The sequence below is a fragment of the Dromiciops gliroides genome, chromosome 6 (genome assembly GCF_019393635.1).
Source record: "Dromiciops gliroides isolate mDroGli1 chromosome 6, mDroGli1.pri, whole genome shotgun sequence".
NCBI classification, from domain to species: domain Eukaryota; kingdom Metazoa; phylum Chordata; class Mammalia; order Microbiotheria; family Microbiotheriidae; genus Dromiciops; species Dromiciops gliroides.
In genome coordinates this window covers 7,025,339-7,047,401 of record NC_057866.1, presented here as the reverse complement: position 1 = coordinate 7,047,401, position 22,063 = coordinate 7,025,339, and the positions used below count along the sequence as shown (strand labels likewise).

At 51.7% G+C, this 22,063-nt stretch overlaps 1 protein-coding gene across 1 annotated transcript in view; it reads left to right on the top strand.

The window, feature by feature from the left end:
• The window catches only part of LRP5 (LDL receptor related protein 5), a 155,702-nt gene extending 133,870 nt beyond the window's left edge, over positions 1–21,832 (top strand). Inside the window, exons 14-23 of the mRNA XM_043972543.1 lie at positions 1,544–1,752; positions 3,832–4,022; positions 5,142–5,351; positions 7,019–7,144; positions 8,223–8,459; positions 11,772–11,882; positions 13,197–13,433; positions 14,516–14,655; positions 20,018–20,115; positions 21,359–21,832. Of these exons, the coding sequence (XP_043828478.1) occupies positions 1,544–1,752; positions 3,832–4,022; positions 5,142–5,351; positions 7,019–7,144; positions 8,223–8,459; positions 11,772–11,882; positions 13,197–13,433; positions 14,516–14,655; positions 20,018–20,115; positions 21,359–21,620 (1,821 nt within the window). The 3' untranslated portion in view covers positions 21,621–21,832. The remainder of the gene's footprint in view (positions 1–1,543; positions 1,753–3,831; positions 4,023–5,141; positions 5,352–7,018; positions 7,145–8,222; positions 8,460–11,771; positions 11,883–13,196; positions 13,434–14,515; positions 14,656–20,017; positions 20,116–21,358) is intronic.
• Positions 21,833–22,063: the final 231 nt, after the last annotated feature.

Below are 22,063 nucleotides of genomic sequence, written 5' to 3'. Positions count from 1 at the left end.
ACCTCTCAGTCAGGTGGGCAGCATGCTTTATCAGGAGTCCTTTAGAATCGTGGTTGGCCATTGAGTGGGTTAGAGTTCCAAAGTCTCTCAAAGCCGTTTATCTTTGCAGCATCGTTGTTATTGTGGAAATGATTGTCCTGGTTCTTCTCGCTTCACTTTCTATCAAATCATATGCATCTCCCCAGGTTTCTCTGAAAGTATCCCCATCATCATTTCTTAGAGCCCAAGAATAATCCATTGCATTGATCACCAGAATATGTTCTGCCATTCCTCAGGGGGTGAGCACCTCCTCACACGGGCTGGAGGATGAAGGGCATCACCAGGTGGCTTCCAGAAGGCCAACTCTGACACATATTGGCTGTGTGACCCTGGGCACCCCCAAATAGCTCTGACTCTGTACTCAGTAGAGACAGTGCTGGTCTGCATTGAGTGAAGGTCTTCCCTCACAGGGAACAGCCTGTACCAATGAAACGAGCCCCATTCCAAAGCACAGAGTAAGGGGGCTTCTCCAAGAATGTCCGGGGGCTCTGCCTGCTGCCAACCTGTGTTGGGCCTTTGGGTATCTGCTCCCTTAAACCTCAGATGATGTCGAATGGAGGGACCAGGCTGTTCTTATAGAGCATGCAGCGGGTATTCTGATTGCTTCTGGTCCACTTACTCCACAGTGAAGGAAAGGTGGTTCCTGGGTTCTAATTGGCCAGAACTCTGTGACAATAATGATAATAATAATAGCTCACATTTACGTGATGCTTTAAAATTTGCACACAGGTCTGGATTGGCAACCCATGTCTATAATCTCAGCTACCAGGGAGACTGGGGGGCAGGTCACGTGAGTCCAGGAGTTCTTAACTGTGGTGGGCCATACCAGTTGGGTGTTCACAGTAAGACTAGTGCCAAAATGATGAACACCTGGGAGTGAGGGGGGGCACCAGGTAGAAGGGAGGGGGGGGATGGAGGAAGGGAGGAAGGAAGGGAGAGAGAGGGATGGAGGGAGGAAGGAGGGAGGGAGGAAGGAAGGAAGGAAGGAGGGAGAACGATTCACAAATGTTTTCCATATTTTATCTCAGTTGGTTCTCATAACAACTCTGAGGTATGTGCTCTTGTTATCTCTATTGTGCAAATGGAGAAACTGAGGCCGGGAGAAGTTCAATAATTTATCCATGGTCACAAGACTAGTCAGTATCAGAGGTAGGATTTGAACCCAGGTCAGCTGGCTAATTTGACCTTCTGGACTAAACATCTAGCTCTAGCAAGTGGGCATTTTACCAGCTCCTCTGGTATAGTATGAGCTCCCTGGGAAAAGACTCTGAGCTGATATGGGCATGTTGTGTAGCCTCGATGCCTACCACCCATCAGGTGCTCACTGTGTCCTGGATTGAATAAGTGAACAAGCACTTATTAAGCATCTACTGTATGCCAGGCACTTAAGTGTCCACAGAGTGCCAGGCTGGCCATCCATATAGCCGCCCAAGGAGCTCACATGCCAGGATGTGCCCATTAAAATGACCGACACTCTCAGCTTTCTCTTGGTTCTGTCTTGTAGCCTTTCGTCGTGACTTCTGCAAACCAAGGCCAGGGTTCAGAAAAGCAGCCACATGACCTGAGCATCGATATTTACAGCCATACCCTGTACTGGACCTGTGAGGCCACCAACACCATCAATGTGCACCGGCTGAGTGGGGAGGCCATTGGTGTGGTGCTGCGTGGGGACCACGACAAGCCCAGAGCCATCGCGGTGAACGCCGAGCGTGGGTGAGGGGCCAGCGGCCACAATGCCACGGAGGGAAGGAAAGCCAGAGTCAGAACACTGGGGCAGCCTAGGGTGTGGAGGGTGCTGGGTTCCAATCCCACCCCAGACATTCCTCAGCCATGGAGTGTGCACTTTGCTCCTCCACAAAGAAGGAAGAGTGATGACCTCCTTCGCAGGAGGGTGGTACGTGTGAGGCTGCCCCAAGAAAACACGTGTGAAGTGCTTTGCACCCTAGAGGTGTTGGCTAACGTTAGGAGGCGCATGTACTTGAGGCAGTCATTTCTCAGCTGCAAGTCTCTGGTTCCTCTTCCTGCTAATCGGTGGCAGTCTGCTCAGTATTGTTGGGAATGCCAAATAAAATAATGTCTCTCAAACACATGGGGAGCCACAAGGCACTCTCCAAGTGTAAGCAATTAATTTGGTTTGGATCAATTCCTTTTAGTTCACTGTCTGAAGGCAATGAGGCAGTGGCCAGAGAGGATGCCAGGCTAGACTTGGAGTGGAGAGGACATGGGTTCCAACCCCATCTCTGAAACTTATTAAACTTCTACATCCCGGTTCAAGCCCCCATGAGCCCCAACTAAGTGACTATCTGTATGACCCTGGGCCAGTCATGTTCCCTCTGAGCTTCATGCATCTCTGCAAGGGGATAACTTATAGTTGGGCTATGCTCTGCATTAGTGGACCAGTGCCCAGGCTGATGGCATCCCAGCCCCCTCTATGTCTTGGCAGACTTGTGTACTGGCTGAGTGTATCACACTCTCTGACTAGGAAGTGTGAAAGGAATCTTGGGCTGGGTTCTGGGCTGAATCTACTGGCCAATGATTGCTTTGGACCTGCAAGAGATCTTCTCATAGGACCTGCACTCCAACATCCCACCCGGAATGGGAGTCCTCTCTGTAATCAACATCTTTGAGAAGTATTTATTATTAATACTTCCAGTGATGGGGATCTCACTACCTCACAAGCTGGCTTTTCCAGTATTGGACACCTTTCAGTTTAAGTTCTTCTTTATGGGCAGCTAGGTGGCGCAGTGGATAAGGCACTGGCCCTGGATTCAGGAGGACCTGAGTTCAAATCTGGCCTCAGACACTTGACCCTTATTAGCTGTATGACCCTGGGCAAGTCACTTAACCCTCATTGCCCGGCAAAAAAACAAACAAAAAAGAAATTATTTTTTGTATGAAGCCAGAAACTACCTTTCCTCAACTTCTACTCACTAGTCCTCTTTCAAAATAATTGTCACCCTCCCTCTGCCCCCACAGAGAAGAGCCCCAGAGCAGCTAGGGGGCGCCACAGTACCCAGGGACCAAGAGTCAGGAAGATTCATCTCCCTGAGTTCAAATCCAGCCTCAGACACTTCCTAGCTGTGTGACCCTGGGCAAGTCATGTCACCCTGTTTGCCTCAGTTTCTCCATCTGTAAAATGAGCTGGAGGAGGAAATGGCAAACCACCGCAAGAAAACCCCACATGGGATGATAAAGTCAGACATGATGAAAATGACTGAACAAGAGATATTTGAAGATGGGGACCATCATGTCGTCTCTAATGCCCCACCCCAGTTCCTATAAGAATTCCTCCAATTAAATTGGATTTGGGTATGATGCCATGGAAAGAGGATGAAATTTAAGAATCACAAGAGCCAAGTTCAAATCTTGGCTCTTCCACTGACTACCTGCATGACCTTGGACAAGTCCTTTCCCTTCTCTGGGTCTCATCTATAACATTATATTACCACAGATCTAGATCTAGAAGGGACCTTGGGCCAACAAGTTTCACACTTTCATTTTACAGTTGAGGAAACTGAGGCCCTGGGAGCCTCAGTGACTTGGTCACATAGTGTTGGGTAGAATTTGAACTCAGGACCCCTGACTCCAGGGCCAGCACTATTTAGATACTGGGTCAAATGACCTTCAGAGGTACCCTCTGGAGTTACAAAGATGAGAAATGACACAGTCCCTGCTCTCGGGAGGTTTCCATTCTCATTCTTCCCAGTGGGTTTGCTGACCTTGTACAGGCTGGCTTGGCTGGTGGGAAGACCCCAACACTGGCCACCCTCACTCTCTGCCTGTCCTTGGCAGGTACCTGTACTTTACCAACATGCAGGACCGTGCTGCCAAGATTGAGCGGGCAGCCCTAGATGGCACTGAGCGGGAGGCGCTGTTCACCACGGGCCTCATCCGGCCCCTGGCCCTGGTCGTGGACAACAAGCTGGGCAAGCTCTTTTGGGTAGACACCGACCTCAAACGCATCGAGAGCTGTGATTTGTCAGGTAAGCGCTCCTCCTGGGGTGCTGATTCCACAGTGGTGCTCTTGGGCTGGGCTGGTCTAGCCCCGAGCCAGGGGCTGTCCTCAGCTCTTCTGTGTGGGGGCATTTTGGCTTGCACAGGCTGTCAGCTTCCAGGCAGATGACCTGTGTGTGTGTGTGTGTGTGTGTGTCACGTGCCTGTTGAGTTTTCAGAGTGGTTGGGGGAACCCCCCAAAGTCAGTGCACACAATGGTAGGCCCCCAACTCCAGAGCATTTCTAGGTCTGCCTGAGGACTGAGGGGCTCTCTCCTGGGGGGGGCCACTCTGTTGTCCCTGAAAACTGAGGCACATTTCTCAAACCTCCTGCTAGACATTGGCTGCAGATAAGGCCCCGACTCCATTTCTTTGTTTGGAAGTGGGGGTGACAAAGAATAGCTCCCGTCTCACCGGCTTGTCATGAGAATCAAATGAGGCGCCATATGCAATTCACTGACCTTTAAGCACTACATCCTTGTCCATTGTCATCACCACCATCATCGTTATTATCAGAGGGACGTGATGCGCTGGGCAGAGAAGCCACAAGGCTCTGGGTTCGAGTCTTACCTCTTATTGTCATTATTCTTTTCTAAGTCCACTTCCTGTTGGGGTTAAGAGGAACCAAAGGCCTCTCCCCACCGCAGGAGGTCAGGGCTGGGGCCAGCCCATGGACAACCTGTGACCACTTGTGGAAAGTAGAATGTCCACCCACTGCGGGCAAGCACTGTCTCCCTGTTGTGTTTGCTTCCCACACTTAAGAGTGCCTGGCGCATAGTCAGCTCTTAGTAAAGGGCAGCTGCTTGACTGGCTGGGGGTCAGCAGCCTCAGCCGCTCCTTACCCAGGCTGGGCCGGTCAGAGTGCACCAGGCATGGCTGCCTTTTGGACCCCTTGTTTGCGAACGAAGCTGAGCTACCAACTGTCAGCCGGGGCCAGGGCTGTCATTCAGAGCCTCCGCCATCCGGGGCCGGGTCTGCCATTCAGGACCTCTGCCAGCTGGGGCCGGGTCTGCCATTCAGGGCTGGGTCCGCTAGCTGGGCCTGGGGCCGGGGCCAGGTCCACCCGTCCTTGCTGAAGCCCCTCACCACGTCACCTTTCCTCTCTTCCAGGAGCAAACCGAGTCACCCTGGAAGACTCCAACATCGTGCAGCCAGTGGGCCTGACCGTGTTGGGTAACCACCTATACTGGATCGACCGTCAGCAGCAGATGATTGAGAGGGTGGAGAAGACCACTGGCTACAAGAGGACCCGCATCCAGGGGCGCATCTCGCACCTCAGTGGCATCCATGCCGTGGAAGAGGTCAACATGGAGGAGTTTGGTAAGATGGCCCCCGCGGGCCATGGGTTCCCAGCCTCTCTTAAGGGTGGGGATGATGGGAAGCCAGGGGACCTCTGGTCAGACCCCCCCACATCACTCTGGACAACTCTCCAGTACCTAGCTTTGCCCAGATGGTCGCCCATCCCTGGCATTTGTGCTTCCTGCAATGCACACCTTAGGCGACATCTCCTCCAGGAAGCCTATTTGGATTTCCCTGGTCATTAGAGCTCTCTCTCAGATGTTACATCGCTCCTGGAGGGCAGAAATTATTTTGTTTCTTCTCTGTATCCCCTGACTTAGCCAGTCTTTAGCGTGGAGTCAGCATTTAACAACAAATGTTTGCTGACTTGAATGGAATTTCCTTTCCTGGAGCCTCAGTTTCTTCATCTGTAAAATGAGGAGCTTGAATGAGAGGCCCCTTTGGCCCCTTCATTACTGGTGTGTGTCCTGTGATCACCTAGCTCCTGCTCACTCCCAAAGGCTGTTGATGGGCTGGAGTCAGGAAGACCTGAGTTCAGATCCAGCCCCAGACATTTAGTGGCTGTGTGACTCTGGGCAAGTCACTTCCCCTCAGTCTGCCTCCATGTCCTCATCTGGGCTTGACCATGGCACCTACCCCACCTGATTGTTATGAGACTCGAGTGATATAACATATGCAAACCTCCCAAGAATGCTCTAGGCAAGCTAGCTGTCATTATTCTTATTCTTATTACAATTATCTTCTCATATGTAAAATGGCAATAATAATAATAAGTACTATTATTATTATAATAATAATAATATACTTTGTTGTTGTTCAGTCGTTTTCAGTCGTGTCCAACTCTTTGTGGCCCCATTTGGAATTTTCTTGGCAAAGATACTGGAGGGGTTTGCCATTTTCATTGCCAGCTCATTTTTTCTTTTTTCTTTTTTTTTGGTGAGGCAATTGGGGTTAAGTGACTTGCCCAGGGTCACACAGCTAGTAAGTGTCAAGTGTCTGAGGCCGGATTTGAACTCGGGTCCTCCTGACTCCAGGGCAGGTACTCTATCCACTACGCCACCTAGCTGCACCCCCCCAGCTTATTTTATAGTTGAGGAAACTGAGGCCATCAGGGTGAAGTGACTTGGTCAGGGTCACACAGCTAGTCAGTGTCAGGGAGCAGATTTGGAAGATGAGGCTTTCTAGCTCCTGGCCCAGCACTCTGTGCACTATGGCGCCACCTACTGGCCCAGTTACAGTACCACCCTCATGAAAGAAATGGGGTCATGAGCATCCTTTGACAAAGCTAACTTTGCAGCTTAGCATTGAGATCTAAGAACAGCAAGTGTTTGTGTGACACCTTAAGGCTGCAAAGTGGGATCTCATTTGGGATCTCATTTGAGCCGCACAACAACCCTGGGAGGGAGGTGCTCTTATTACAGATCAAGAAACTGAGGTAGAGAGGGGTGAGTTTGGTGACTTGCTCAGCTAGGAAGCGTCTGAAGCAGGATCTGAACTCTGGACTTCCCTGTTCCAAGTGCAGCATTCACACCATGACAATCCCTGGCTGGGGGAGGTAGAACGTGGAGGGGTCCCCAGAGACACCATTGGAACAGAAGGACCTGTTGTCTAGCGTGGGGGCAGATCTGTCCTGGGAGGGGACGGAGGGTGCTCCCCTGAGGCACTTGTGGTCTATTTCCTTCCTGCAGCTGCTCATCCATGCTCCCGAGACAACGGGGGCTGCTCCCACATCTGTATCGCCAAAGGCGACGGGACACCGCGGTGCTCCTGCCCCGTCCACCTTGTCCTCTTGCAAAACCTCTTGACATGTGGAGGTAGGTCCTGCCTGGGTCCTTTACTTCCCTTCTGTTTTTGTTTTTTGTCTTTTTTTTTTTTAAGTGAGGCAATTGGGGTTAAGTGACTTGTCCAGGGTCACACAGCTAGTAAGTGTCAAGTGTCTGAGGCCGGATTTGAACTCGGGTCCTCCTGACTCCAGGGCCGGTGCTCTATCCACTGTGCCACCTAGCGGCCCCTCCTTTACTTCCCTTCTAAGGATACTGGTGATGCTGGCTGAGTAGTCATCGTAGGACCTGTCTGTGCCTCGCTTTCCTCATCTGTAAAATGAGGGGAGTGCACCCAATGGCCTCCACATCAGGGATCCCATGAATCCTTCCAGATCTCAGCAGGCCCCTGAGGGATGCAGTGGGGTTTAAGTTTATTCTTATTTCCATCATTCATAGTCTTGTGTGCATGCACATGTGCGTGTGTGCGTGTGCACAGCCCTGCTCGGTCAGTGTGAATAAACCAGCCCTGAACAACACCAGCCCTTGGCTTCCCCAGCATGTGAGGCCCCCCCACCCCAGGTGAGGGAGGGCTCCCTGTGGGGACAGCTCTGCTGGTAGGGGAGGAATTTCCCTTCCACTGTTCCTTCTGCCCTCGGCTGAGCAGCCCAAGGCTAATCTCCCTTCTGGGATGGTCCTTCCCGTCCCTTGAAATGGCCACCACTCCCCTGAGCCTTTTCTTTTCCCATCAAATAGCTGCAGTCCCTTCATCTGATCCTCTAAAGGACTTAGAAGTAGGAAGACCTAAGTCCAAATCCTGTTTCAGATCCTTACTAGCTGTGTGGCCCTGGGCAAGTCACTTAACACCAGAAAAGACAATTCATTGCAGAGGAAGGGCCTCCCTGCGTTGGTGGGGTGGGGTCTGCTCACCAGGAGCATGTTTTTACTAATGAAATCACCAATACACACACACACACACACACACACACACACACACACACACACACATGCACATACATATTCTAAGTGCATATATATACATATGTCCACAGTAAGCATCATAGCTCAGGCCTTCAAAAGCCAGAGAGCTGAGGCAGAATGACCGGCCTAACATGGGGTTTCTTTGCCCTAGAGCCCCCGACGTGTTCCCCAGACCAGTTCACGTGTGCCACAGGGGAGATCGACTGCATCCCAATGGCCTGGAGATGCGACGGGTTCCCGGAGTGCGACGACCACAGTGATGAGGCCAACTGCCCGGTGTGCTCCGCTGCCCAGTTCCAGTGCGAGAAGGGGCAGTGCATCGACCTCCAGTGGCGCTGCAATGGAGAGATCGACTGCCAGGACAAGTCTGACGAAGCCGACTGTGATGGTATGATGACAGCTCACGCAAGCAGGGCACCACGGGGAGCCTGGGACACTGCTCAACTCTCCTCCCTTAGAACCAATCCAACAAGTATTTTCTGAGCACTGTGATGTTTAAAATCTAAATTGTGGTCGCCTTAAATTAGAAGCTTCAGCACCAGTCTTTGGGCATTAAACATTTATTAAAGCATGCAGGTGTTCACAAGGAGTTCAGAAAGTTAAGAAAAAGCCTATCTTGCGTAGAGTTCCAGCCTGGTTGGGTTCTTCCTCAAGTCCTCCTCCACAAGCCTGCTTTCATCAAACTCCTCAGCAAGCTGATTGTGGAAGCTTTTTATAGGTCTGGAACAGAGGCGGTCCTTACACACTGCTTCAAGCTGATTGGTTGGTGTCATCCAGATCCTTTGGTTTTGAAGGCGTTCTCAAGTTGAGTTCACAGTTTAGCTTCTGAGAACAATACCTTCTTAAGGGCTAGCCAGGTGTGATTACAATCCAGTTAACTTGAAGTAGGCTAATCAGCAGTCAATCACCCTCACTTGATTCAATTAGTATAGATTAATCTCCAGGTGGGTCTTTGAGTATCTGCTAAATCCCATTATTTCATCACAGCACCCACTGAATGACAGGTGCACAACAGGGGCTGGCACCACACAGACCAACAGGAAGAGATCCCTGTCCTTAGGAAGTTTCCATTCTCTCCAAGGAAAGAGGCGTTGATGCTTTAGGGGTTCAGTCAGGGCGTGTGGGAGGCGGTGCATAAACTAAGCCTCAAAGGAATTTTGAGGGAGGAGGGCACATCTGACAGCCTTACAAAGACATGGAGGTGGGAGATGGGATTCTGAATTCAGGAGGCAGCGAGAAGAACTTGCAGTGCCAGGCCAAGGAGGTCATTTTGTATACTATAGGCAATGGGCAGCCACTGAGGGTTCACAAGCAGGGAAGTAACATGGTTGGGTTGACCATGAATACCAACGATTAAAGAAAGCTTCAGCTGTGTGTTTTAAATTCTTGAAGAACAGCAACACCCTCTCAGCGGGTGCAGCTAGGAGGGTGAGAAGATGAGCCTCAGTGCCCACTTCCTGCTTGGCACATGGGGTATTGGCCACCGGCCACAGCAGTTGCTACCAGTGTCTGCTGAAGAAGGAGCCTGTTATGGGGTGGGATAGAGAGCTGGTTGATGAGTCCAGAAGCCCCGGGTTCAAGTCCTGCTGTGACCCTGGGCAAGATGCTCAGTGCCCCGGGAAATAGGGGTCTTTAAGTTTTCAGAGCAGGATCTCGTCTCCATTGGTAGAGACAATATCCTGCCCAGAGGCCAACACTGAGGAAGTCACAGGTCCCATTATATATGTGTGTGTGTATGTACGTAGGTGTCTATGTATGTGTGTATATATATGTATGTGTATGTGTATATATCCATTTGTGTATATACATGCGTGTACACATGCATACACGTACATGGCAAGAATGGCTTTCATTCTACATCAGTCGCAGGACTACCTCAGTTTCCCAAAGGAACCCTGGATTCATAAAGCCCAAGTCTTGTCCCTCCTTCAAACCTCCCAACATTTCTCCCTTGCTTCCCTGGTGAGACTTTTATGAAACACGCCCTGCCCCCCCCCCCAAGACCCAGAAGCCTTGAGGAGGAAAGGGTGTGGTAGGGTTCCAAGCCTTTCATCCCCTTGGCTCCTCTTGGCCGGGGCTGGGTCTCTGAGCATTTCCTCTCCTCTCTAGTCAAGGAATGGGATTTCTCACCACTTATTTATTTGAACAAGTTCCTTTCCCCAAGGTGGGGTGGGGTGAGGGTGTGGCCTTCTGGACCTGCAGTCCCTAAGGCCCCCAAATCCATGATCCTTTGAGCCTGCTGCAGAGGGCTCTGGCCATTCCCCTGCCCCGCAGAATGTAGTACCATTGATGCAGCCAGCAGGGACCATGGCATCCACCCTGTCTGGCCACGGAGGACACAGCGAGGGGCTTTTCCCCTTTTTCCTCATAAAATCTTGACAGTAAGAAGAAAAGGAAGCTCTTGGCAGGGAAACAGTTGTTCTGTCCTGGATTTGCCAGATGTGACGTCCCCAATCGAGCCTTCCCCACTCTCCCTTTTGGTTGTCGCCAACACCTGGGCACCAAGACCTTCCCCCACGTCTGTACTTGCCAAGCTTTCCCCGGCTCCAGCTGCCTCCCCACAGATCCTCCGCCTCTTCCACTCCCATCTCGTTCCTCCCTTTTGTCCCAGGTGGCCCTAGGCGTGGATGGACGTGGGAGTGGGTGACAGTGATTTGCTCAGCCTTCTCCCAGCCCCTTTGGTGTCTGTGACAAGGGCGGGGCATCTATCTTTATAATTTAAAAATTGGGTCAAGAAGCTATAGTTTCTGAAAGGGGCCTCATGCTTCCCCTTCCACCTCCCTCCTTCCCTCATTAAAAACAACAACTATACACAAGATGGTTTTGTGTTGGTGAGAGGGCCTCATCCACTCATGGGCACCGTGGCATGCTGGAGTTGCTTGGACAGTCTTTGCCCTCCTGCCTGGCCTAGGGTGTCTGCTGAGAATGCCGGGCCTTGGACTCAGTCAGCCAGGAGGCTGGGGCTCCTGCTATCCAAAGCTCGGGCTTAGACAGTTTCAGCATCTGGGCCAGGGCGAACACCACCCAGCTCACCATCTCCTCTGTCTCTGTTCCCTTTCATAGGGAAAGTCACTGAGATTTTTGTTGGTGGTGGTCAGCTGAACCAGCTTTGCCCAGCAGTCTCATTGTTGGCCTGAGGGCATATGATTGAGGAGTTCGAGGCTAGAGGGGTCATTGAACCTTTTCAAAAGGGGCAAAGGGTGTTCTGGGAGGACCAGCATCTCTGGGGTGAGGGCTGCTCATCTACCTTCAGTGTCTGCCAGGGCCTGACCTCTGACCCATGGTCACCCACAGATTAGTGGCTGTGACTGAGATGAAGATGCAAAGAAGGAGGAGGACCCAGGGAGAGAGAGGGGTGTCACCAAGACCTAGAGAGAAGTGAGTCAGGAGAGATGGGGAGGGTGGTCAGCCGGGTCAGAGGCTGTATAGATTAAAAAGGATGAGGCTGGAGAGAAGGCCACTGGATGTGGCAGAGGCCACCCTTTCCACTGCCCCTGTCCATGAGGACAGGGCCTGTGCCCGAGGCCGACTCCCCCAACCCGAGCACAGACTCTCTGGTGCCCGGAGGTGTCCAAGTCTGTAGCTTGTAGAGCATTTAAAGACCCTACAATGTCAGGAGAGAGTTTCATTCCTTGATGGTGGGTGTGGTGGATGTCGGGCAGAGGCTGCCTCGTTAATCCTGGCTTCTCTTGCCACGCAGCCATCTGCCTGCCCAACCAGTTCCGTTGTGCCAGTGGCCAGTGTATCCTCATCAAACAGCAATGTGACTCCTTCCCAGACTGCATGGACGGCTCTGATGAGCTCTTGTGTGGTGAGTGGGCCTCTGGAAAGGGGAGGGGACAGGGGCAGCCTGGAGTCAAGCCACCCTCACAATCCAGTCCAGTCCACATTTTTAAAGGCCTGCTTCGTGCCCGGCACTGTGCTAAGCTCTCTCTGGGGGTACAACTATGAAAAAGACAGTCCCTTTCCTCAGGGATCTTACAGTCTAGTGGGAGAGGGCAAAACACAAAAGGAAGTGGGGGGGGGGGCCTGGTGCAGGGACCTGATGATGGAGGAGCAGAGCAGCTGGGGGAGGGAGGAGCTGGCCGGGCTTCTGAGCCTTCTGTGCAGGGAGGCTTTGGTTCTGGCTCTCCAGTGTGAGGACGAAAGCGGCCGCATTGCCCCCAGTGATGAGCTTCTCCTGGGGACAGGAAGGCCAGAGGTGCCTGCCACTGTTGTCTGGGAACAACAGGGCTGACGGGACAGCTCTGAAAGTCCCTCTGCCCGCCTCGCTGCCAGAGAGGCAGGCCCCAGCCAGGTGCGGGAGAGAGCCCCCACCCCAGCCTGTGTCTCTCTGGTTCATGAAATGAGTCATTAGCCAGCATCCCCACCTCCAGGCCATGTTACTCAGGGTAGCCCATGGGTGCCAGCCACCTTCCCAGCTGCTGCCCACATCTACCTGCAAATGGCTAGAGCATTACAGGGGGGAATTGGGGTCTCATGGCGGGGATGCCCAGGAGGGTAACCTCTGGGCTCCCCTTGGTGATATGGTTGGCACTAGATGGTAAGATCCTTGAGGACAAGGCCTGCCTCTCTTTGGCCTGTCTCCATCCCATACTGAGAGCCCAGTGCTTGGCGCATGCAGGAGTGCTTAATTAATGCCCCCGGGTCAAGTGTCACATGACTTCTGTCAGGTATTTTGTGAGGGAGATTCCTTTTGGGTATGGGTTAGACTGAGGGGCCCCTCCAACTCTCATTGATTATAAGAGAGCTGGGCCTGTGATTTCATGGTCCGGACCCTGGGGAAGCGCTCCTGACTAATGCAGATGGGCACCAGCTGTGTAACAGTCTCGGAGACTGCCTGGGAGGCTTTGCCCAGTGGATGGCCTGGCTGGGGTGCGAGCTGCAATATATCCGAAGAGGAGATTTGAACCCAGGCCCCCTCTCTAGCTATCCCACCACAGGCCTTTCTGATGATTGGTTCATTGAAATAAATAAAATGCAGAGACAAGCGTCTAAGCTGAGCCCAAGTGCCTGGGATCCTGGACTTTCCAAAGGGGCGGCCCTGTCATCTTCTCTCTCCACGCCCAGGATACGTCCGTTGCTTTCCAAGTCCCACTGACTGTTCCTCTCCTTCTTTTTCCAGAGATCACAAAGCCCCCTTCTGATGACCCACCCTCTCACAGCAACGCCATCGGCCCTGTCATCGGGATCATCCTCTCCCTCTTTGTGATGGGAGGGATGTATTTTGTTTGCCAGCGAGTGGTCTGCCAGCGATACGCAGGGGCCAGTGGGCCCTTTCCACATGAGTATGTCAGCGGCACTCCTCACGTCCCCCTCAATTTCATAGCCCCCGGCAGTTCTCAGCACGGCACCTTTACAGGTAGGGATGAGAAGGCTGAATAAAAGAATGATGGATTCCTCAAATGTAGAGATTGAATGTTGGCTGGAATGACCATCAGTGTCTTTATTTAGACCAACCCAACTTTCCGTGGTCTGGATAGTGGTAGGAGGGTAGGTGATGACCTTATTTTGTTTATCTTATGGAATACGGGATACAATCTGGTGGTGATAACACCGGATACCTTCTGTACCATCTGCTGAGGCACAGGGACTTCTAGAACATCCCCATGATGGTGGGTGTGTGTGTGTGTGTGTGTGTGTGTGTGTGTGTCCATGTCCAGACTTGGAGTCTCATCTTCAGTCCTGGGTGACTTCTTTTTTCTTTCTTTTTTTTTGGGGGGGGGTGAGGCAATTGGGGTTAAGTGACTTGCCCAGGGTCACACAGCTAGTAAGTGTTAAGTGTCTGAGGCCAGATTTGAACTCAGGTCCTCCTGACTCCAGGGCCGGTGCTCTAGCCACTGCGCCACCTACCTGCCCCCTGGGTGACTTACTTTAGGAAGAGGGGTCAACTAGAAAATGTCCAGAGGAAAGAGGCCTGGTGGGAAAGGCCTTGAGTTTATCCCACATGAGAATCCGTTGAAGGGGCTGGGAGGGGTCGGCCTTCAGAAGAGAAGGCACTAACTGTCTTCAAGTCTCCAAGGATTGTCACGCAGAAGAGGTTTGTTTGGTCTTGGGAGTCAGAACCAGGAGGAATGGGCGGAAATTGCAGAGAGAGAAATGTAGGCTCAGCCACAGGAACAAAGGGGAAGCCAATGAGGGCTGTCCAAAGGGGGAGTGGGCTGCTGGCCTCAGAGATCCCCAGGGACCCCCACCTACCAGAGGTCATTGTGCCAAGGCCAGATAACCTTGCTGTCACGATTGTTGGTCAGGATGGGCCGGTCTTCATGACCATCGAAATCTCGTCCAGCTCAGAGAGTTTGGGCTTGTCAAGGTCTCCATGGGGACAGGACCCCTGTCCTACCTCCCCCCCCCAGGAGCTAGGAAGCACAGGTCACCCCAGGGTGGGGCGTCCCAAGACTCATGAGCTCCCTGACTCTCGTTTTATCCCTCGTCCCTCTCCAGGCATCTCCTGTGGCAAATCCATGATCAGCTCTATGAGCCTCATGGGGGGCAGCAGTGGCCTGCCCCTCTACGATCGGAATCACGTCACTGGGGCCTCGTCCAGCAGTTCATCCAGCACTAAAGCCACTTTATACCCACAGGTGAGTGGGAGGGAGGCAGGGGTGGGGAGGAGAGGAAGGAGTGAGGGGGCAGGCAGGGAAGGGGAGCTGGGCCAGCAGCCTCTTCTCACGGTCTTCCTGCCTCCCCTGCCCAGAAGGGGAGACAGCAGAGTCACAAGCCCAAGGCGTGTTCATTGGTGTCTTGGGGAAAGCTTTCCCCTTGTGTTCCTCCTCCTCCTCTTCCTTTCTTTCCTTCTCTTTCCCTCTTTTCTTCCTTCCCTTTGGTCTCTGGACACGAACCCCAGTCTTCTGACTTTTCCATCCAGCCCTCTTGCACTAACCAACACAACTTCCAATGTTCAGTTCGATTCACAGGCATTCACTAAACCTGCATCCGCTGCAGACAATGGTTCTTGGCACTGGGGCTGTAGACAAAGAAATGAGCCGGTCCCTGCCTTCGACAAGCTTCTCCCTGGCTGGAGGTGGGGGGAAGGTGGGGTAGGGGCCAAATGCTGCATACAGTCTTTAAATAGATCACAGGAAGCCAGAGACTGCACTAGCAATAATGGAGCTCGGGCAGGGAACAACCCTGGCTTTGCCATGGTCACTGGCTAGGCACGGCAGGTCTGCCAGGCCCAGGGTTTCTGTTAGTAAACTTAGGAGGAGTGGAGACAAGAGATAAACAAGTGACAGGGAGGAGGGACCCTCCGCACTGAGGACACCAAAGATATTAGTGTGCTGGATCCCAGCTTCCAGCGCTGCCCCCAGCCACTGACTCGCTGTGGTCCTGAGCCAGGCCCTTTCTTTCTCTTCCATCATACATGATGTCCTCAAAGGCCTGGCGCCTCTCAGCGTTGATATTTGATGACCAGGGAGTGGACGTGGCGTAGATAGTGGGCTTGGATATTCAAGCTCAGCCTTCGCTTCCCAGAGGCAGAGAGGGCTCAGTCCCCAAACCACCACCGCTCTGCACAGGAAGTGACCGTTACAGACACAATGGTTGAAAGTTTGGCGAGATCTAAAGAGCCCCTGTTGATGTTGGCCAGGAGGCTGCTCTGACGGAAGCAGACGTTGACAGAGGTCTTGGGCATGCCTGCCAGATCCCAGGCCCTGGCCAGGCGAGACGTTAGCACTGGCCAGGCACGGCCTTGGCACTCTCTTGGACTCTCCTCTGCTTGCGTCCCCGGCTTTCCAGTAACTGTAACTTGGCCTTTTAGACTCCACAGGATGCTCAGGATTCTGGACCCAGAAAAATTCCCTGAGTTCAACCCCTCTGGGCCTGAGGCCTCCCTTCTATAAGGGAGTGTCAGCTTCTTGGAATTCACATCACCCCCACCAGGCCAAGAGGAGCCCATGGAGGACAGGCCCAAACTCTTGGTTGGAAACTGGCTAGAATTGGGATTTTTAACAAGCTGTGGTTTTCCATCATTCTTGTCATCCTGTCCACCCATTACCTCAGACAATCCAAAGTTGGATTTGGGAAACCAGCCTTGACTGGCGTGAGAAATTTGCATAAACCAGTGGTGCGAAGTCTGGTCTTTAGTGATCCATTGATTTAAGGGCCTAAAACATTCATTCTGACAAGCAGTGAAAGCACAGACCTAGTCCAAGACACAGGAGACCAATGAGAAAACGCTTCCTTTCACTCAACAGGCAATTATTAAATGCCTACTGTATGCAGAGTGTTGTAGAAGGCTACATTTTCAAACTAGCTTTGAAAACCACAGCTGGTCTGTCATGGGATTAGATGAGATCATGTCTGTTGAGTGGTACTATGGGAATGTCAGGGATGTTTGTGTTATTGTTACTATTGTTACCTCTTCCGTGGGAAGAGCTGATGAAGATGGTGGTTGGTCTGCAAGGATTTGTTCCGTACCACTGTGCGAAGTCCTAGGGATACAGACAAAGGCAAAAGCTGGTCCCTAACCTCAGGGAGCTCTCATTCTGTCTGGAGAGACAACATGCAAACAGCTGCGTACGCACAAGTTACCTACGGGATAAATTGGAGAGAATCCACACGGGGACATTGGGGGTGGGGTGGGGGCAGGAAGGGGGTCTCATAGCAGATGGGATTGTCGCTGAGGCCTGAAGCAAGCCAGGGAAGCCGGTAGGTAGAGGTGAGAAGGGAGATGATTCCCAGCAAAGGAAATAAAGGGCCCTGTGCAAGAACAGCCAGGAGGTCGGTGTCCCTGGTGAATGAAGAAGACACGGTGGGGGATGTGAAGCAGAGGAGGGGGCGGGTCTTGGAGGCTTTAAAAGCCAAGGAGAATTTTCTATTTAATCCTGGAGACTAGGGGGAATGGGGGCTGGCATGGAAGCCGATGAGATTACCAAGTGAAGGACTGTGGAAGGAGGAGAGAAGGCTTGGGACAGAGCTCTGGAAGATGTTCCCCATTAGTGGGAGTGACCTGGAAGAAGATCAAACAGAAGAGACTGAGAAGGAGCAGTTAGAGAGGCAGGGGGAGAACAAGGAGTGGTATCTAGAAGGCCTGGGACAAAGAGAAGATTAAGGAGGAGAGGAGGCTCAACAGCTTCAGAGGCCGCAGAGGTCAGGAAGGATGAGGACTGAGAAAAGGCCACTGGAGAGCCCTGGCAACCTTGGAGAGCACGGCTTGGTCTGACCGATGAGGCCAGAAGCCAGACTGGTGAAAGCTAAGAAGACATTGAGACGCACAAGCTCTCCCAGATGATCTCAGGCAGCATCGCCGCAAAAGGGAGGACTCCTGGAGGATGACGGCCAGTGGGCATGGACGAGTCAGCTAAGGCTTTGTCGAGGAGACACGGGCACTGCCAAATCCAATGGTCTCTTCTCAGTCCTGATTCTCTGTAGCCTTTGACACTGGTGAAATGCTCTCTTCTCTCTAGGTTTTGGGGACACTTCTCCCTCCCTCTCTCTTTCTCTCCCCACTGCACCCGTTCTCCTCCTCTCTCTCTGACTGCTCCTTCTCAGTCCTTTGTAGACAGCAGGGAAGGAGGCAGTAGACGGGGGAGAATGAAGAGAAGTGAGAAAGCATAGATGACCGGGGGGGGGGCAATCGTCTGTTGGAGGAGACTGGACAGAATGGGGATCACTTGTGCAGGTAGCGGGTCTGCCCTGGTGAGGAAGCAGGCCACCTCTTCATCTGAGAGAGGGCGAAGGAGGAGATGATGGCTGAATTTATGTGAGCTCTGTGAGATGGGGAGAGAAGGAGGCACTCACAGAAAATGGCCTCCATTTTTACAACAAATTATGAGGGAAGGCTGACTGGTTCACATTCCATTTCTTTTCTTTCCTTTTCTTTCTTTCTTTCTTTCTTTCTTTCTTTCTTTCTTTCTTTCTTTCTTTCTTTCTTTCTTTCTTTCTTTCTTTCTTTCTTTCTTTCTTTCTTTCTTTCTTTCACAGCAAATGGCCTCCATTTTTACAACAAATTATGAGGGAAGGCTGACTGGTTCACATTCCATTTCTTTTCTTGTCTTTCTTTCTTCCTTCCTTCCTTCCTTCCGGCAGTGAGGGTTAAGTGACTTGCCCAGGGTCACACAGCTAGGATGTGTCTGAGGCCAGATTTGAACTCAGGTCCTCCTGAATTCAGGGCTGGTACTTTATCCACTGCGCCACCTAGCTGTTTCTGCTCACACTCTATTTCTTTCGACCCAGCCACAAAATGGAGGGTCTGAGTCCTATGGCAGATAGAGTGCTGACCTGGGATTCAAGAAGGCATGGATTCAAATCCTGACTCTGATCCTTCACAAGCTCCCTCTAACTTGCTTTTCCAGGCTCACCCAAAATTGCCTTCTTCTATACACTCCAGACAGGGCTTCTTGGGGTTACATCACATGTAAAACACCATCATCATCTCCATACTTTTGCACAGGCTGTCCCCCAGGTCTGCAATCTACTTCTTCCTCATCTTTGCTTTTTGGAATCCCTGGTTATCTTCAAAACTCAGCTCAAGTTCTCCCTTATGCATGAAGCTACCTCTGCCCACCTCCCCATCCCCCACCCCCAGCCCCTAGAGCCCTCTCTTTCTTCCCAAACCCACTTGGGTATTTTTTAGTCATTTTTCAGTTGTGCCCAACTCTTTGGAAGCCCATTTGGCATTTTCTTGTCAAAGATACTGGGGGGGCAGCTAGGTGGCACAGTGGATGAAGCACCGGCCCTGGAGTCAGGAGTACCTGAGTTCAAATCTGGCCTCAGACACTTGACACTTACTAGCTGTGTGACAAGTCACTTAACCCCAATTGCCTCACTGAAAAAAAAAAAAGATACTGGGATAGTCTGCCATTTCCTCTTCCAGGTCATTTTACAGATGCGGAAACCAAGCCAATCAGGGGGAAGAGACTTCCCAGGGTCACACAATGAGAAAGTGTCTGAGTCTGTATTTGAGCTCAGGAGGTCTTCCTGACTCCAGGGCTGGCGCTCTAGCCAATGCACCACCTAACTGCCTAGTAATCAAGTATTTACTTTGTGTCTATTCGCTACTACTTCTATAAATGGAAATGCCATTTCTTCAGTAGAGTGAAAGTTCCCTGAGATCAGGGAGCTATTTGCTTTGTCTTTTGTATCCCAGGTGATTAGTACACACTGTGCTTGACACATAGTAAGTATCCTTTTAATAAATGCATTGTGATTGACTGGCTCAATTGCATCTCAGTTTGGGACAGGAAGAGTCCTTAAAAATCACCTTTTACAGATACAGAAACTGAGGCCCAGAGAGGTTAGTGACTGTATCTAGGTAGGAAGAATCCACACCAGTGTCTAGCCAGAGTACCAGCTCTCGGTCCAGTCGTCTCCTGGCCCCTTGGAGCCTCAGGCAACTCCCTAAGACACTAACTTAGACTTGGAGTCAAGGTCCTGGGTGTGAATTTCAGTTCTGCCATGGGCTACCTGTGTGACCTTAACCAAGTCATTAACCTCTCTTCATTGCTAAGATGAAGGTGTTGGTTGTATGTCCTGGGCCCCTTGGGAAAACTAGTGAAGCCTATGAATGCCTCCTTCAAATGATGCTCTGGGCTTAAAAAAAAATTACATTTAAAGAAAATGTTAAATTTCAGGAAAGCTCAGTGAAAAATAAACACATGGATCCTGCCCCCCCCCCCCCCCCCCCCCGTCAAGTTCACTGAAGAAGCCCTGGACAAGTTGAACTCTGAATCTAGAATTCTAAATTATGGTTGGGTTGTGGGTTGCGATCACTTCTGAGGATGGCTTTTCCCACTGATGACTCTTACTGACAGACTTGGGGAGCTCAGCCTTCCATCTCTAGGGATGGCACACGGCCTGGCAGTCCCTGTGTGACTGGCGGCTTAGCGCCTTCTGTGCAACCCTCCTGGAATTCTGGTGACCTACAGCAAGAGGCGGTGGTGCCCGACCACAGGGAGTGAGAACTAGCATGTAAGATGCTGAGCCCCTTGTCCTTTCTCTCCCCAGATCCTGAACCCACCTCCTTCTCCCGCTACTGACCGCTCCTTGTACAACACGGAGATGTTCTACTCTTCAAACATTCCTTCGACCGCGAGATCATACAGGTGCGTAGTCTTCCTCCATCGTGGAGCTGCAGCCCCTGTGTCACAGGAGGAAAACGGGACCGTTGATTTGCTCAAGGCCACTCAGCAAGCTAATGATGGCCGTGGGCCGGAAACCTGGGTCTCTGGTTCCTAGTTCATGGGTGAATCCTCAGATCAGGTGATTGGTTTCATAGGACCATAGATTTGGGGCTGGATAGGACCTCAGAGGACATCTGAGGAAACTGAGGCCCAGGGAGTTTTAAGTGCCTTGTTCAGGACCCCGCGTACAACTAGCACGAGCCTCAGGGGCCAGATTTAAACCCAGGGCCTCAGCCTGCAGGGTCTGTCTTACACCATGATGTCATAACCTTCTTCCATAGGATTGAATTGATTCCCATCTAACACGTAGGATGTGCCAGGGGCAGGCGTGGCTTCCTGCCCCATATCCCCAAACAGTCCCTAGCAGGAACAGGAGCATTCTCCCAAGCCTGCCCCAAAGGCCTGGTGAGGGAACGGGGGAGGGGGGTTTTGGCAGGGCTTCCAGGGATCTCCTAGAATCTCCAGGATTGCCAACCAGGGAGCTGTCCAGTGCAGAGGTCTTGTGCTCCCTGGTGGTTGATGCTGGGAACAGCCTCTGCAGGATGGTAGGCTCGGGAATTCAGCCCGGATACCAGGAGCTCCTAGGGAACACTGGAGAGAGCTGGACAAGACCCCAGGCTCTGAGGAACTGGGTAAAGAGAAGGGACCTTCCTCCCCAGGAAGCCCTGGAGCTTATTAATAGCAATAATAATTGGCTGCCACTTAATAATGGTGATGGTGGTCTAGACCAGGAGGGAGCTACCTTCATTGTACAGAGGAGATGATGTGATTTGCCCAATCATGTGGATCATGACTGTCAAATGTAGGATTCGAACCCAGATCACTCATATTTCTACAGTGCTTTAAGTTCCATAAAGCACTCCTGGCAACTTTGTGAGTTAAGTGTCTATAAGTAGAAATATCCCCACTTTACAGAAGAGGAAACTGAGTCTCATGTAGCGATAGTGCCTGCAGCTGGCCAGGGGAGGCTGAGCAGGGGTTGCCCCTGGATCTTTGGACTGCAGGTCTCCAGGCTTTCTTCATACTTATATCCCCCAGGGTCCAGAACCGGCCTAGGCAGACCAACTGCCCCGGCTCAAGGCCCCTGGGGACTGCCTCGTCTCCTGGACAAGTGGACGCTGGCCTCCTGGCACTAATATCTCTGCTCTCCCTCTTCCCTTTGCAGACCGTACATCATCCGAGGGATCGCGCCCCCCACAACCCCATGCAGCACAGACGTATGTGACAGTGACTGCACCACCAGCCGCTGGAAGGCCAGCAAATACTATATGGATCTGAACTCAGATTCGGACCCCTACCCGCCCCCTCCCACACCCCACAGCCAGTACCTGTCAGCAGAAGAGAGCTGCCCACCATCACCAGCCACCGAGCGGAGTTACTTCCATCTCTTCCCGCCCCCGCCCTCACCCTGTACGGACTCCTCCTGACCTCGGCCCCATCACCTGGGCCTGCTTCTCCCCCTCCCCCTGTAAATATTTTTAAATATGAACAAAGAAAAAATATATTTTATGATTTTAAAAAATAAATAAATATGTTTGGGATTTTAAAACACAAAAAATGTGAATAATACCAGGGTGGGCAGGGCTGTGAAAACTTTGTACAGTGGAAAAATATTTATAAATTTAATTTTTTAACTGAATTCCCTTTCTTTCTGTGCTCTACTTGACTTGGGTTCAGAGCCTCAGGCTGGCGTGCCTGTGGGCGTGTGTGTATCCTGAGACATGGAGGGGTCTGAGTCATCTGCTTGTTCCAGTCTGCCTTTGTTGGCCGAACCAAAGGATCCCACTGGCTTGTGGGATGTATGTTCCTTAGGGTCGATATTAATGAATTCACAGACTCTTAGAGCACTAAGGGCCTCCAGAGGCACCTG